The 16,768-nt window shown below is 40.3% G+C and overlaps 2 protein-coding genes across 2 annotated transcripts in view; one reads left to right on the forward strand and one right to left on the reverse strand.

Annotated features, from left to right (window-relative positions):
• Positions 1–16,768, forward strand: part of LOC126416444 (RNA-binding protein 42-like) — a 351,434-nt gene that overhangs the window by 162,134 nt on the left and 172,532 nt on the right. The window lies entirely within an intron of this gene.
• The window catches only part of LOC126416445 (uncharacterized), a 45,395-nt gene that overhangs the window by 3,754 nt on the left and 24,873 nt on the right, over positions 1–16,768 (reverse strand). The window contains exon 2 of the mRNA XM_050084171.1: positions 7,268–7,483. Within this exon, the coding sequence (XP_049940128.1) occupies positions 7,268–7,483 (216 nt within the window). The remainder of the gene's footprint in view (positions 1–7,267; positions 7,484–16,768) is intronic.

The raw sequence follows: 16,768 nt of genomic DNA on the forward strand, positions 1-16,768 counted from the left end.
ATGTATGGATGTGAAACATGGACGATAAATAGTTTGGACAAGAAGAGAATAGAAGCTTTCAAAATGTGATGCTACAGAAGAATGCTGAAGATTAGATGGGTAGATCACATACCTAATGAGGAGGTATTGAATAGAATTGGGGAGAAGAGAAGTTTGTGGCACAACTTGACTAGAAGAAGGGATCGGTTGGTAGGACATGTTCTGAGGCATCCAGGGATCACCAATTTAGTATTGGAGGGCAGCGTGGAGGGTAAAAATCGTAGAGGGAGACCAAGAGATGAATACACTAAGCAGATTGAGAAGGATGTGGGTTGCAGTAGGTACTGGGAGATGAAGAAGCTTGCACAGGATAGAGTAGCATGGAGAGCTACATCGAACCAGTCTCAGGACTGAAGACCACAACAACATGAACACTCAAAACTTGGCACCAAATTTTGAGGTGGTGGTGATAATAATAAAAGGAGTAGTGGAAAGCAAGCCATATTTACTCTCAGATGACATTTTTTGAAAAGATGAAGAAACACACTGAACCAACATTCATTTAAGTGTCAGTGCACTTTGTGAATATTGCCTCAAAGAGACAAGAATTGTTCCCCAAGAAATAATTACAAACAAATATAGTTTCAGGGACTGTGCACAAGCTGCCTACCAAAACTGATGATTGAAGATAATACGCTAGATTTGTTGGTTTTGGCACAGACGATTCTGGTGCATTGTGAAAAACTAATGAACGATTTTCTGAGCTGCATTATGAGACATGATGAAACCTCGATAGCTCGTCCTACTTGTAATAATCCATCATGCAACAATTTTTTCAGTGATTGGGAAGGTCCAGTTCCTGTCCAACTTTGCCTCAGCAATGCACTATTAATGTTGGTATCTGGGATGAGACATTATGATAACGTCCCACTACTTGAACCAAATAATGAAGATGCTATTGCAGATAATTTGTTAATAGCCTCCTTACTTACACTTATATTGGAGGCATTGATCGGTGATGCTGATTTGTGTTGTTGTTTTAACTGGGTTTGTTGTTGTTCATTACGTCTCCCCTCAACTGTCGTAATAGTCTGCCCCAGGTAAGACAGGCCACTTTCACATGGAATGTGGTACGCATTGAACTTTCGGAGATCTAGATCATCTTTAATATTGGGAATAAGACTTTCTATACTACTCAACAGGAGCAGAATACCCTGGATGCATGGTTCTGTAGGAGCCCACCAACCTCTCCAGATATTGGGCCAGTATGAAGTAGATGAGCAATTCTTGGCTTCTCTTTTTGTGTGTTGGTTTCAACCTCTTTTTCAGCCATCCTTGATTTTGATAACAGTGCCCACTTAGGTTGACGATCTGAGTGCATATTCTTTGTAAGTAATTCTTCAGTGTGACTCTCCTAGTCTGTGTTGGTGTTCTATGTAACAAGAGTCTATAGTACCTAATGTCTTTTTGATGACAGTGATGACTTGAGGCGTGAAGATTGAGGACAGTCTGTGTGGTTTTCTGTATATGTTGTGACCCAGGGATCCGTCTGGTTTTCTCGTAACTAATATATTGAGAAAAGGTATCTGGTCACTTTTTTCAAGTTCCACCATGAATTTTTTATTAGGGTGTTCCCAGAAGTGGCCTGGCCCTCTTTTTCAAGTTCCTCCATGAACTTTAATTAGGGTGGATAGAGTTTAAATGTTCCAAGAACTCTTAGACTTGTTTTTCTTCCAAGTTGTCATGCCACAAATGTGTTGTTTATGCATTGATTTGATGTTACTCTAGTTTACAATACATTCTGATTAATGTCATTCCTTTTCTGTTCGCTATATACATGAACCCCCTCCCCCTTCCTGCCACCCCCCCCCCCCAAAAAAAAAAAAAAAAAAAAAATCATTCCACCACAGCCATTGTTATTTATCACTTCCTCAGGTGAAGAATGACATACTAGTATGAGCAGCAAGGGTTATTTGGAAAGTAAGGTCCGATTTCTTAAAAAAACATGAATCATCACAAATCTTTTCAATAAACAGTTTTTATTTAATTCCTTGCTGGTTTCTCTATTTTTCTACGTAGTTTCCAGATTTGTTTAAACATTTGTCATAACATTCTACAAGCTTTTGTGTCATAGACATCTGCCACCTGTAAGGATAACCACTCTTTAACTACTACTTTCACTTAGGTAGTGGAACAAGTGAAAATTGCTCGGTGCCAAGTCTGGACTGTATGGTGGGTGGACAATCTGTTAGCACTCAAAAGATCTGACCAAATTTTGAGTGTGAATGGCAGCATTGTCATGCAGCAATGAAACTCCAGACATCAGGAGGCCAAGTCGCTTATTCTGTATTGCACATTGAAGTTTAGTCAGGGTCGTGCAGTAAGCGGCTGCATTTATTGTTGTCCCTTGCTGCATAAATTCGACTAACAAGACTCCACATGGCTATTCCAGAACACAGTTGCCATATCCTTGCCTACTGAGAATGTCTGCTTGGCCTTCACTATGACTGGTGTTGTTGAGTGATGTCATTGTGTTCCCTGACATTTAGATTCTGTGGCCATGTGAAAAACTCATGTCACCTCCCCTATGACAGTGTTCTCTAAAAACTGGTTGCCTTCCTTGCAATATAGGACCAAAAATCAAGAGCACAAGCCATTATTCTCATTTCATGTTTCTCAGTAAGCAGCCTGGAAACTTATTGTGGGCACAATTTGTGAAATTGCAAGTTTTCAGAGACAATTTTTGTGCAAAGTTGTTCCGCCCAAAATTGGAAAATCCAGTGCTAAAGTTGAAATTTTGAATTACCAGTCTTCACGAAACTTTTAGTCTATGGTTTTGACCAAATCTTCTGATATCACTGATGGTTGGCATGATCACGGTTCATCGTGGACATTTTTCTGTCTGTCCTTGAAAGTTTTTACCCACTTATGCAGTTTGCTGTTACGTATTGCATTCGGGCCATACACCTCACTTATCTGTTGATGAATTTCTGCTACTGCAAAGTTTGTTGCTGTCAGAAACTGAATCACTTGACTGTGTTTCCCAGTCAGCAGGTGGATTGATTGTTTTAAACATTTTGAACTGACACTGTAAACAGCACACTGTGACAACACCAATGAAAATGATGTCATTTGATGAGTAAGGCATGCCAGAAGTAAGTGCGCATGCATATTTCAGTGTTCATGTGACATTTGACAAGCTATATGGTGATTTGGACCTCACTCTCTGAATAACCGTCACATAAAATGTCTCTCAACTCTTAGGTCGAAACTATATGGAAAGAGGGAACCATAAGCTGAGTACCTTCAGATAAAGAACTAATGGCTGGAACTGCATATAGATGTAAACAGTTTGTAGCGTGTAACATGGTACCAATTAAAAGTGACATTCACCGGTCTTGATGCATACATTGTTACACAGTCCATTGTCAGAACTGAGTTCTGGTTCAGAACCATCTGGCCTCATTGCTTGCACACATTTGTACAGTAAGGTTATAATTGCTGCTCCTCCAGCACTCCATCTACATCTACATCTGTACTCTACAAACCACCTTACAGTGTGTGAAAGAGGGTACTTTGTGTACCTGTGTCACTTTTCCCCCCTCCCTGTTTCAGTTAAGAATGGTTTGCAGGAGAAATAATTGCTGGTAAGTGTCTGTGTTGTCTCGAATATCTCTAATTTATCTTCATAGTTCCTTATATATTTTGGAGGAAGCAGCGTATTGGTTGATTCTTCTGTAGTAACGTACGCTCTCTGCAATTTAAAAGTAAACCACACAATGATGCAGAACACCTCTCATGTAGCATCTGCCATGGGAATTGGCTGAGCGTTTCCATAATGCTTTCGCACTTAGCAAATGAACCTGTAATGAAACATACCACTGTTCTTTTTTTCTTCTCTATTTCCTTTATCAAACCTGTATGGTATGGATCACAACTGGTGAGCAGTATTGAGGTATTGGTCGAATGACAGTTTTGTAAGCTAAATCGTCTGTTAATGGACTACATTTTCTAAGGATTCTCCCAATAAATCTCAATTTAATATTTGCCTTACCCACTATTAATCTTATGTGGTTGTTCCACTTCAAATTACTCTGTATGGATAATGTTAGATATTTTATGGAAGTAACTGCTTCCAGTAATTGTTCTGTAATCATGTAATCACACTATAAAGAGTCTTTCTGTCTGTGTGTGTGCAATACATTAATTTTATTTATGTTTAGGTTCAGTTGTCACTCCCTGCACCAAGCGTTGATCCTGTGCAGGTCGTCTTGCCTTTTGCTACAATTTTCTAGCGTAGGACCTTTCTATATAGAACAGCATCATTTGCGAAAAGTCTCGTGGAATTTCCAATGTTATCTACTAAGTCACTTATATATACTGTGAAAAGTATGCTGTGTTCTTGAATTGTACATTTCACAGGCACAATTGATGGCATTATTCATGAATCTTCTGCCAGATGCACCTCCTCAAATTATGCTTTGCAAATAATACTTCTTGTGGCAGATTTATGCAAATTTCTGCCACTTGAAGACCCAGTTTCTTCAAAGTATATATCTGTGGGGATAATTTTCTTCCAATTAACATAACATTTGTTGTGAAACTCGTATTGTACTTTTGTTCATCAATCTGAACACTAAATTCTGCTGCACTGTACATTAAATACATGTAATGCTCTATCATTGACAGTTGATCATGAACTGCAAACAGTGGCAAACTTCATTGTGGACACATCACAGACTGCAGCGGATAGGGACTTGGTGCAGGGAGTGACAACTGACCCTTAACATAGACAAATGTAATGTATTGCGAATACATAGAAAGAAGGATCCTTTATTGTATGATTATATGATAGCGGAACAAACACTGGTAGCAGTTACTTCTGTAAAATATCTGGAAGTATGCATGCGGAACGATTTGAAGTGGAATGATCATATAAAATTAATTGTTGGTAAGGCGGGTGCCAGGTTGAGATTGAATGGGAGAGTCCTTAGAAAATGTAGTCCATCAACAAAGGAGAAAGGAGGTGGCTTACAAAACACTTGTTCAACCTATGCTTGAGTATTGCTCATCAGTGTGGGGTCCGTACCAGGTCGGGATGACAGAGGAGATAGAGAAGATCCAAAGAAGAGTGGCGCGTTTCGTCACAGGGTTATTTGGTAAGCGTGATAGCGTTACGGAGATGTTTAGCAAACTCAAGTGGCAGACTCTGCAAGAGAGGCTCTCTGCATCGTGGTGTAGCTTGCTGTCCAGGTTTCGAGAGGGTGCGTTTCTGGATGAGGTATCGAATATATTGCTTTCCCCTACTTATACCTCCCGAGGAGATCAAGAATGTAAAATTGGAGAGATTCGAGTGCGCACGGAGGCTTTCCGGCAGTTGTTCTTCCTGCGGACCATACGCGACTGGAACAGGAAACGGAGGTAATGACAGTGGCACGTAAGGTGCCCTCCACCACACACCGTTGGGTGGCTTGTGTAGTATAAATGTAGAGTTAAATGTAGATGTAGATGTAGATGTAGATGTAGACTCTTTGTGTGTTGTTTCCCACAGTAGCACTATAAACATCGATGCAGCAAGCAGCAGTCTCTTACAGTATACAAACAATATAAAATTCACATCTGATATGCATTGCTCATTTAAGACCTTTAACCACCTGAAATACTCATTTCCACTTACTGGTTCCTGCTCTTAAAATAATAATAAGTTTAGGATTTTCTCCCATCTGTATAATTTTAACCTTAAGGCTTTGGGACAGCCTGTGTGTAGAAAGGCACTGCCCTGGAATTTACAGAAAATAATCCTCTCATTATCTTATTGGATTTATGGTGCAATAGAGAGAGAAACTCTTAGATAAATTTCTATTGACAGTTGCTAAAACACATTCTGCCCATTAGTAGTTGTAGGAACCATGCACTACTCTAGTTCGCGTTCTTTGGTGTTCAACGTAACCAACCACCAGCTAAATATTTACACATGGAAGCATATAAAAATCACGATCAGTGCAATTCATATGTCTGTATAAAAAGGCTATCTTCAACTTGTACAGAAACCAAACTACAGGTACATGAGTCCAGGGACATGAAGCAATGCGGTAGGTAACAGTAAAAGAACCAAGGACAAATTTGGAAAGGGAATTAAAGTTCACAGAGAAGAGAATTGAAAATTTTTGCTGATGAGATTGTGATATTCTGTGAGTTGCCAAAGGTGATGTGAGGTCAGTGTAAAGTAATGGATAGTGTCTTGAAAAGAAGTTATAACATGAACATCAACATAAATGAGAGTAATTGAATGTACTCAAATTAGGCTATGCTCAGGGAGCAAAATTGTGAAATGGAATGAGACCCTAACAGTAGTAGACAAACTTTTCTATTGGGGCAGCAAAATAACTAATGACAGCAAAGAGAAGACAGTACAAAATGCAAACTGGCAGTAGCAAGAAAAGTGTTTCTGAAAAAGAGAATTTTTTTAACATCTAATATAAATTAGGAAGCCTTTCCTGAATATATTTGTCTGGAGTGTAGCATTTATGGAAGTGACGTGTGGACAACAAACAGACAATACTAAATGGGATTGGGAAGAAACAAAATTCATGGTGCAACTTGACTAAAAGAAGGGACCAATTGATAGGGCACATCCTGAGGCATCAAGGAGCAGTTAATTTGATAACAGAGGGAAGCGTGCACGTCCGCAGCTCGCGGTCGTGCGGTAGCGTTCTTGTTTCCCGTGCCCGGGTTCCCGGGTTCGATTCCCAGCGGGGTCAGGGATTTTCTCTGCCTCGTGATGACTGGGTGTTGTGTGATGTCCTTAGGTTAGTTAGGTTTAAGTAGTTCTAAGTTCTAGGGGACTGATGACCATAGATGTTAAGTCCCATAGTGCTCAGAGCCATTTGAACCATTTTTTAAGCGTGCACGCGCGCCTGTGTGTGTGTGTGTGTGTGTGTGTGTGTGTGTGTGTGTGTGTGTGTGTGTGTGTGTGTGTGGGCGTGTGTGGGCGTGCGTGTGTGCATGGGGGAGGGGGGGGGGGAGGGGGGTTTAAAATTGACGAGAGTGATCAAGGTTGACTGCAGGAAGCAGATGTAGGTTGCTATAGGCATGGAAAGATGAAGAGCCTTGCACAGGGTAGACCGGTGCAGAAAGATGAATCAGAATCATTTTCAGACTAAAGACTACATCAACAACAGTGTACAGTTTTCAGAAATGTCAATAGTGAGTTGCTCTGAAACTATAGGATTGGAACTTACTGTAGGTCAGAGACCAGCAGTTATGGTGGGTATTGCAGCACTATTACCTGTGACACAGGCTGTTCTGACTGTGGCTGCGGCTCGCCTGCAGGCAGGACAGGTGCGGGTAGGTAGAGCACACTGAAGGGCATTCCGCCGGCCCCCCAGCCACGTGATACGAACACATCCCGCTTGCCGGGCAGTGCAGGTGGCGGCATCGCTGTTGCCGCTGCCGTCCACACGCATAGCCATGCCCACACCCACTGTGCACAACGCCGCCTCATCTGCAACACCGTAGGCACATCTCGAGAATAGAGTCTGCCACCTTGCCACCAGTTCTGATGAGCTGCTCTGAGGTAGTTGAACCCAGCGATACCAAATGAGACTTCTGAGCTGTAACGATGTGGCACATGATATCACATGTAAACAAAAAGAAAGTGAAGAAAACACTATTTCAATGTAAAGAAAGCTTCAGATAATGAAGTTTTTATTGCCTTGATCACATGTAGGTACACTGGATTATAGTTTCGACGGGACTAAGCTCCCATATTCAGATCTGAAATGGTGCAAAAGTAAGAAAAATATTTACAGTTTTGTAGCTGTTATCATAAATTAACAATTTCACGTAATTTGTTCTTGACGTGTGCACAGTGTACAGATTATGAAATCCTGCAGTGCGATGAACTACATGTTTGTTTTTGTACTGTCGTAATTGGCTATGAATTTGAAATGAAGCACAGTTACCTTTATGTTAGTTGTTATAACAAGTATACAGATTAATTCCACTATATGCCTGAGATAACAGTACATTATTATAAAAAGACAGTAGAACATTGAAAAGTATAACTGTGTCCTCATGCGAGACAGACCTCATCGAGAGGCTGAGCCATACAAGTGTGGCATATCAAGAATTGCAGCAGAGGTCTGGGTTGGTGCCGGCTACATACTACCACATACCAGTCAGGCTAACAGAGTAATACAGAGAAGGACCACCAGATGGCAACAGTCTCATGAATAATAATAAATGTTTTGTAGGATTTTTATAAATGTATATGTAACAGTATTTGAGAGAATGCAATGTGAATCATTTAAAATGGAATTTGGTGCAATTTGAGCCATATAAAATGGAAAATACACTAGGAAAAAATATTTCATCAATTCTTAAGATAAGAAAAATTATTTCCAGTAAGGCAGTTAACATTAAACATTTGTTACAGGCTAAATGAGTGACTTAAATGGGACACAATCTAAATAACAATATGAGAATTGTTCTTTCTTTTCTGTTGTGGGACCTGTTCATGTATCATGTCCCAGTAGGACATTATGCAAAGAGTTGGTAGACAGTATGCTACTTTATATTTTATTGTATAGATAAAAATCTACTCATCAAGTTGCGGCAGAACACACATATGAAGAGCTGTTGTACTTGGCAAGCTTTTGGAGCCAGTGGCTCCTTCTTTGGGCAGAAGGGTTGAAGGGGAAGGAAGAAGGGTGAGGGAAAGACTGGAGAGGTCAAGGAAAAGGGGTAGATTTCGGGAAAGTCACCCAGAACCACAGTCAGGGAGAACTTACCATACAGGATGAGAAAGGAAGACTGCATTGGATGAGATATACTGATTGGCATGACTACCACCAAATTATCAATTAGGATGAATGGGCGTAGGCAGAGGGTGTATACTGGCAACTCGCAATATCCTGTTGCAGAGCATGCTCTACAACATGACATTCGTGACCTCGGCACCTGTTTCACCACATACACCATCTAGATTCTTCCCTCGGACACCGGTTTTTCAGAACTCTGCAGGTGGGAACTAGCACTACAACATGTCCTTGGTTCTCACCACCCACTCATCTTTTCTTCACTGTAACTACTCTTTGCTTCACTCCGTTTTAGTTTTCTACGTCTTTTAGTGTCTTTCCCGTCTATTTTTCATCAGCCCCTCCCATCTGTGTTACGTACAATGCACTTAGCTTGTCACTCTTATTAACTTGTGCACGATGGTTTAGTAGTAATCTGTCTTACATATTACCCTGTCTTCCATCTTTAAGCTCTCAGGTTTTCAAATCTCATTTGATGTAGTCCCCAACAATCAGTCTTTCCTTGTCATGGTAAGTCTCCCCTGAGCTGCAGTTCTGGGTGTCTTTCCCAAAATCTATCCAAGACCTGTGCAGTCCTTTTCCTTCACCCTTCTTGCTTCCCCTTCAACCCTTCTGCCTGAAGGAGGAGTCACTGGCTCCTAAAGCTTGCCAATCACAACAGTCTTTTATGTGTGTGTTGTGCCACCACTTTATCAGTAGGTTTTTTATCTATCCTGTTACATATTATAATACAGGGTGATTCAAAAAGAATACCACAACTTTAAAAATGTGTATTTAATGAAAGAAACATAATATAACCTTCTGTTATACATCATTACAAAGAGTATTTAAAAAGGTTTTTTTTTCACTCAAAAACAAGTTCAGAGATGTTCAATATGGCCCCCTCCAGACACACGAGCAATATCAACCCGATACTCCAACTCGTTCCACACTCTCTGTAGCATATCAGGCGTAACAGTTTGGATAGCTGTTGTTATTTCTCGTTTCAAATCATCAATGGTGGCTGGGAGAGGTGGCCGAAACACCATATCCTTAACATACCCCCATAAGAAAAAATTGCAGGGGGTAAGATCAGGGCTTCTTGGAGGCCAGTGATGAAGTGCTCTGTCACGGGCTGCCTGGCGGCCGATCCATCGCCTCGGGTAGTTGACGTTCAGGTAGTTACGGACAGATAAGTGCCAATGTGGTGGCGCTCCATCCTGCTGAAATATGAATTGTTGTGCTTCTTGTTCGAGCTGAGGGAACAGCCAATTCTCTAACATCTCCAGATACTGTAGTCCAGTTACAGTAGCACCTTCGAAGAAAAAGGGACCAAAAACTTTATTGGCTGAAATGGCACAGAAAACGTTCACCTTAGGCGAGTCACGTTCATACTGAGTTGTTTCCCGCAGATTCTCAGTGCCCCATATACAGACATTGTGACGGTTGACTTTCCCGTTAGTGTGGAAAGTTGCTTCATCACTAAACACAGTCTTTGAAATGAAAGATTCATCTGTTTCCATTTGAGCAAGGATAAAATCACAGAAATCGATTCTTTTAATCTTATCAGCTGCAGACAGTGCTTGAACCAATTTCAGATGATAAGGTTTCATAACTAACCTTTTTCGTAGGACTCTCCATACAGTTGATTGTGGAATTTGCAGCTCTTTGCTAGCTCTGCGAGTCGATTTTCCTGGGCTGCGAAGAAATGCTTGCTGGATGTGTGCTACATTTTCATCACTCGTTCTCGGCCGTCCAGAACTTTTCCCTTTGCACAAACACCCATTCTCTGTAAACTGTTTATACCAACGTTTAATACACCACCTATCAGGAGGTTTAACACCATACTTCGTTCGAAATGCACACTGAACAACTGTCGTCGATTCACTTCTGCCGTACTCAATAACACAAAAAGCTTTCTGTTGAGCGGTCGCCATCTTAGCATCAACTGACGCTGACGCCTAGTCAACAGCGCCTCAAGCGAACAAATGTACAACTAAATGAAACTTTATAGCTCCCTTAATTTGCCGACAGATAGTGCTTAGCTCTGCCTTTTGTCGTTGCAGAGTTTTAAATTCCTAAAGTTGTGGTATTCTTTTTGAATCACCCTGTATGTTTTTTATTGCTTTGACAGTCATAGAAATTCATGCTTGACAGCTGGTTGTTTACTCAAAGAAGTCTTTGAGTAAAATAAAGTATCAAGCAGCATACGTCTACCAATTCTCTAGTATGAGAATTGTTCACTTTATAGGACTATGGCCGAATGCCTACATTTACAACTTGTAATATCATGTATTACACTTTTCATCTCACAATAGACATATTGAAATTTCCAGTTATAGTGCCGTTTTACATATCTTTTTAATTGTAATGCATATATCAATAAACAGTAAATGGCATATAAGTAATAGCATCTTGGCACATTACAGTAATGGATATCAGAAGGAATACACCGTAACCTTGAGTCTAGGTTAATAATTTGGGGTGGACACTTACATGTTTCACAGTGAACACACACACACACACACACACACACACACACACGCACGTTTTTCGTGTGTGGTGATAATACTGTGATATCTGAAGCAGAGAAATAATGGAAGACAATTTTCCAGTGGTATGAATTTGGTTTATCGATGATTATGATGTCGTGTAATGTCTAGGTAACAATTGAGCAGTGTGATTATTGAGGTGTGCTACTGTAATAATTTGCAGAGAGATTCTATAACACTTGCTGGCTTTATAGAGAAATACACAGAAAAAGCGCACAGGGATATAAGGACTTACAAGTGAGAAAAATGGCAGGTACGGAACTACTAACGTACATTATACGTTTACATTCCTGTGGTAGGACAAAACCACAAAATTATTGTCACTGTTTTGTAAAACTTTGTCCAGCCTAGAATACAGTTTTTTTTGGTGTGTGGATTTAGCTAGAGACAGGCACTTAGGGCAGTGGTCTTATAGTTACAGTATGAAACAACACCCCATCTCTTAGTGAGAAACTGTTTCTGAATAAATGCAATAAAAACCTCATATCTGAAGCTGTCTCTACATTGAATTCATTGATTGCTCTCCAGCTGAGAATGTGAGATATTTATAAAACACTATTTGTTTTGCGTCTATGTTCTTTTTCAGAGTGTGGGTTATGCCAATACATGGATTGAGCATACTCAGAGGTCTAGGTTAGGTTGAATGGTGATAGTTTGACTAGACTGTTATGGTGCTTATGTTGTGCTTAATGAATTTTGATGAACTGTTTATGTCTGCCATGTTGATGATGATGATGATGACGATTGTCTGAACTGATACTCATTATCAAAGGACTGAATTAACGTATTTCTCTTGTAAAAAGTTATCATTTAGTTCTTGATGCTGTAATAGTAACCATGTCTGCAGACTACATTAGAGACTTAGGTTCACCTTGCAATACAGAGAACTAATCTTCTTACTGCTGAAACATGTTACAGCAAACTGCCATCATCAGTGCTTCATTCTTTACTTAAAACTGGAAAATACAACATATGTACCTAACAAAAATTCATGTTAACTGCAGGCTACTCGTAAGAGGCAGGAAAAATAGGTACTTGCATTTGGAAGTTGGGGGAATTTGACGCTGGACCATGTGAGGAATAATACAATAAAAGATAGTGGCCAAGAGGATAATTGACACAATAGAAACAAATGGCGATTGTGGCTTGCTCATTTAGAAATGTTGAGTTGCAACATGTGGCCAAAACTAATTTTGAAGTGACCTCCATAAGCGAGAAGGAAGAGAGGCTACCTGCAAAAACATGGCAGGATGTGTCCCATCAATCAGTTCCTTCTTTTAGTCATGTTGCACCATAAATTTTGTTTCTTTCCATTCCAGCTCATTACCTCTTCATCAGTTAACCCATCTGATCTTCAGCATTCATCTTTAAAACAACTTTTCAAAAATTTCTGTTCTTCTCTCATCTGTTTCATTTATTGTCCACAGATTTTTACACTCCAGAGAAATATATTAAAGAACAACTTCCTAATTTATATGAGAGATTAATAAATTTATCTTTTTCAGAAATGCTTTTCTCGTAATTTCCAGTCTGCACTTTGTATTGTCTTTGCTTTGGCCATCATCAGTTATTCTGCTGCCCCAGTGGAAAAAATAATTTTGTTCCTCACCATCACCTGATTTAATTTGAGTTGCTTTACTTCTGTTGATTTTCATCTTATAACCTCTTTCCAAGGCACTATCCTTACATTGCTCCAGGAAGGAGAGTGACTGAAGAGACACAAGTAGAAAATGGGAAGCGAGAAGTGATGACAGCCCCAAGTATCAATTGCAGTATAATGAAATGCAACATATTTCTCATAATAATTCTTGTAATGAAAATTAGTCCTAATTTTTTTTATATCTTTTGTTTTTATTGGCTTATTCTCAGGAAGTGAGAAGTGGTGATAGCCCTAAATATCAATTGCCGTATGATGAAATGCAACTGTGTGTGTGTGTGTGTGTGTGAGAGAGAGAGAGAGAGAGAGAGAGAGAGAGAGAGAGAGAGAGAGAGAGAGAGCAGTTCAGAAAACAAAAGTTAAGAAACAAAATCCAAAAGATTTACCAGAACAAGCAGAAGAACAGCTGATCTTGATTAAGTACTGAGCACACAACAAGAATGTAATCATTCTGTGTTGGAAGTTCAATTCCCCCGCCTCCAAAAAGTACTGTGCCTCTCTTCCTGCAAGGGAGTAACATGGAGACAAGGACAAGAAGTATGAGAAAAACTGCAAATAATCATCAGATAAGGTAGCACTGTTTTAAACATACTGGTGTATTCTGGAGGATGTAGGATACTATCTACATCTGGCCATTCTGATTTATGTTTGCACTAATTCCCTAAATTACATCCGACAAATACCTGAATGGTTCCCACTACAAGGCCATAGATGATTTTTTATCTCATCCTTGTCAAACTATACCTCACATTATGTGCCTCTATAAATTAGTTTTTTTCTGTGTAACTGCAATGCCATAATAAACTTAAAAACACTATAAAAGTGATCCAAGGATGACAACAACAACAACAACAACTGCTACTACTGCTGCTACTACTGAATATTGCCATGAAATGTTTCCAGGCAGCAAAATTACTGTTAAAAGAAAATTGATTTACCAGCTTTCCAACGACCTCCATAAAAAATATCATGTTGTTATAGATGGCAAGATATGTTCATTTGAAACAGATCCTGAAGAACCCAACCTTCTAGAGAAAATGCTAATCATGACTGACAATAAATGTAAAATGTTTTATCCCTAATTTTTCTCTCAATAACTATTACACTACTGGCCATTAAAATTGCTACACCAAGAAAAAATGCAGATGATAAATGGGTGTTCATTGGACAAATATATTATACTAGAACTGACATGTGATTACATTTTCACGCAATTGGGGTGCATAGATCCTGAGAAATCAGTACCCAGAACAACCACCTCTGGCCGTAATAACGGCCTTGATACGCCTGGGCAATGACTCAAACAGAGCTTGGATGGCAGCATCCCATGCAGCTTCAACACGATACCACAGTTCATCAAGAGTAGTGACTGGCATATTGTGACGAGCCAGTTGCTCGGCCACCATTGACCAGACGTTTTCAGTCAGCGAGATATCTGGAGAACGTGCTGGCCAGGGCAGCAGTTGAACATTTTCTTTATCCAGAAAGGCCAGTGCAGGACCTGCAACATGCGGTCATGCATTATCCTGCTGAAATGTAGGGTTTCGCAGGGATCGAATGAAGGGTAGAGCCACAGGTCGTAACACATCTGAAATGTAACATCCACTGTTCAAAGTGCAGTCAATGCGAACAAGAGGTCACCGAGACGTGTAACCAGTGGCGCCCCATACCATCACGCCGGGTGATACGCCAGTATGGCGATGACGAATACACGCTTCCAATGTGTGTTCAACGCGATGTCACCAAACACGGTTGCTACCATCATGATGCTGTAAACAGAATCTGGATTCATCCGAAAATATGACGTTTTGCCATTCGTGCACCCAGGTTCGTTGTCAAGTACACCATCGAAGGCGCTCCTGTCTGTGATGCAGCGTCAAGGGTAACCGCAGACATGGTCTCCGAGCTGATAGTCCATGCTGCTGCCAATGTCGTTGAACTGTTCGTGCAGATGGTTGTTGTCTTGCAAACGTCCCCATCTGTTGACTCAGGGATCGAGACATGGCTGCACGATCCGTTACAACCATGCGGATAAGATGCCTGTCATCTCAACTGCTAGTGATACGAGGCCGTTGGGACCCAGCACGGCGTTCCGTATTACCCTCCTGAACCCACCAATTCCATATTCTGCTAACAGTCATTGGATCTTGACCAACGTGAGCAGCAATGTCGCGATACGATAAACCGCAATCGCGATTAGGCTGCAATCTGACCTTTATCAAAGTCAGAAACGTGATGGTACGCGTGCTCTGAAAAGCTAATCACTTGCATATCACAGCATCTCCTTCCTGTCGGTTAAATTTCGCGTCTGTAGCACGTCATCTTCGTGGTGTAGCAATTTTAATGGCCAGTAGTGTACAAACCACTTTGCGTTTTCCATATAAAAATAAAACATAACCAGTTCCTGATGATACAAGTGTGCTGAAACATGTTTGGCCAATATTAGGATTACTTGTTTGCATAATCAAATGGAACTCAGTTTTCATAATCCTGTGAAGGAGTTAAATTAAATATGAAAAAAACGAGGGTAAAGGTCATGATGCAGGATCCTGTTAAAAAAAATAAAAAAAACAGCCTCACACTCAAAAAGATTTCTCTCAATAAATTTAGTGTGGATGTGGACCTAAGCAAAAGCAGCTTTCCTGATTATGGTTGCAAATATTTTTTTATATTTTTTCTGGTCTGATTTAAATGGACATAAGACTTTTTTTTGTATTCTAGTTTTTCACATTAGAATTTTCTCACATGCAACATTTTGACATCCAGTTTTTCGCTCAGGATGCCGACTTCTCGTCCATGTTTCCTGCCGTTGGAGCTGCCTACCGACTCTTTCGTACTGTGTTCATATCGCGAGCTTTTCATATGGTTTCGTGTGTGACAACCTCAGCTGGAGTGTTTCATCTCGTGTACTTCTGCGACACATTTAAATTCAGTAATCCGTGAATAAATAGCCTTCAGTGATGATGGCGAGTCGTCTCGAATTTCACACAATTTGTTTTTGATCTGTGCTACTGCTTACAATTTCAGTTGCAAATGTTTAAGAACAGCATAAAACGCGCTTCTGCTCATTGTCGACGGGAACAACGACGCGTCATATACGTTTTAAATATTCCACAAAAGCGGTACAACAATCCTACCTACAACACAGAAGTTGTTTAACAAAGTTTTTCTCTCTAAGAGAAATTTACTCGGCTTAAAATAAAATTGCATGCTACCACTCACTGGGGCTAATTTTTCAGCCTTTTTCTTCTGCAACCTTCAATGTAACTTTATACAGGGGCAAGAGCGTTAATTTTATCACGTAAAATAACTTTTGACTCATTATAGATGTTTCTAATCGCTTTTCACCTAAGTGAATAACAGCCAGAAGCTCTTGAAACAAAGACCAACGCATTTTCGCAACTGTATTAATCACCGAGATACAGCAGTTTGCTTAATTTTTAGCAGATGAAACTATTGTATTTTTTATGTGCCATAATAGCAGATTTGTATGAGAAAATTCACGTCCAACCAGATGTTGTTATCACTTAGTCTTTCCTGACGTGCAGAACTAATAAAAAGCGCTCTTGTCTCCGGCCGGGTGAATTCGTCGGAAGAGCGCATCGCTTCGACGAGTGTCACTCCTGTGATCTTTTGGCGAAGTGACTATGCTACGAGTCGATGGGAGTCACACGTGTCGAAACGTCATGCCTCGTCGTCGACGAGCTCATGCAGCAGAAATCCGAGCTCTTTTTATTAATCCGATTTAGGTCGTGGATTCGCTTATTTACTTATAGCACATG

Source organism: Schistocerca serialis, chromosome 8, assembly GCF_023864345.2.
Source record: "Schistocerca serialis cubense isolate TAMUIC-IGC-003099 chromosome 8, iqSchSeri2.2, whole genome shotgun sequence".
Lineage (NCBI taxonomy): Eukaryota > Metazoa > Arthropoda > Insecta > Orthoptera > Acrididae > Schistocerca > Schistocerca serialis.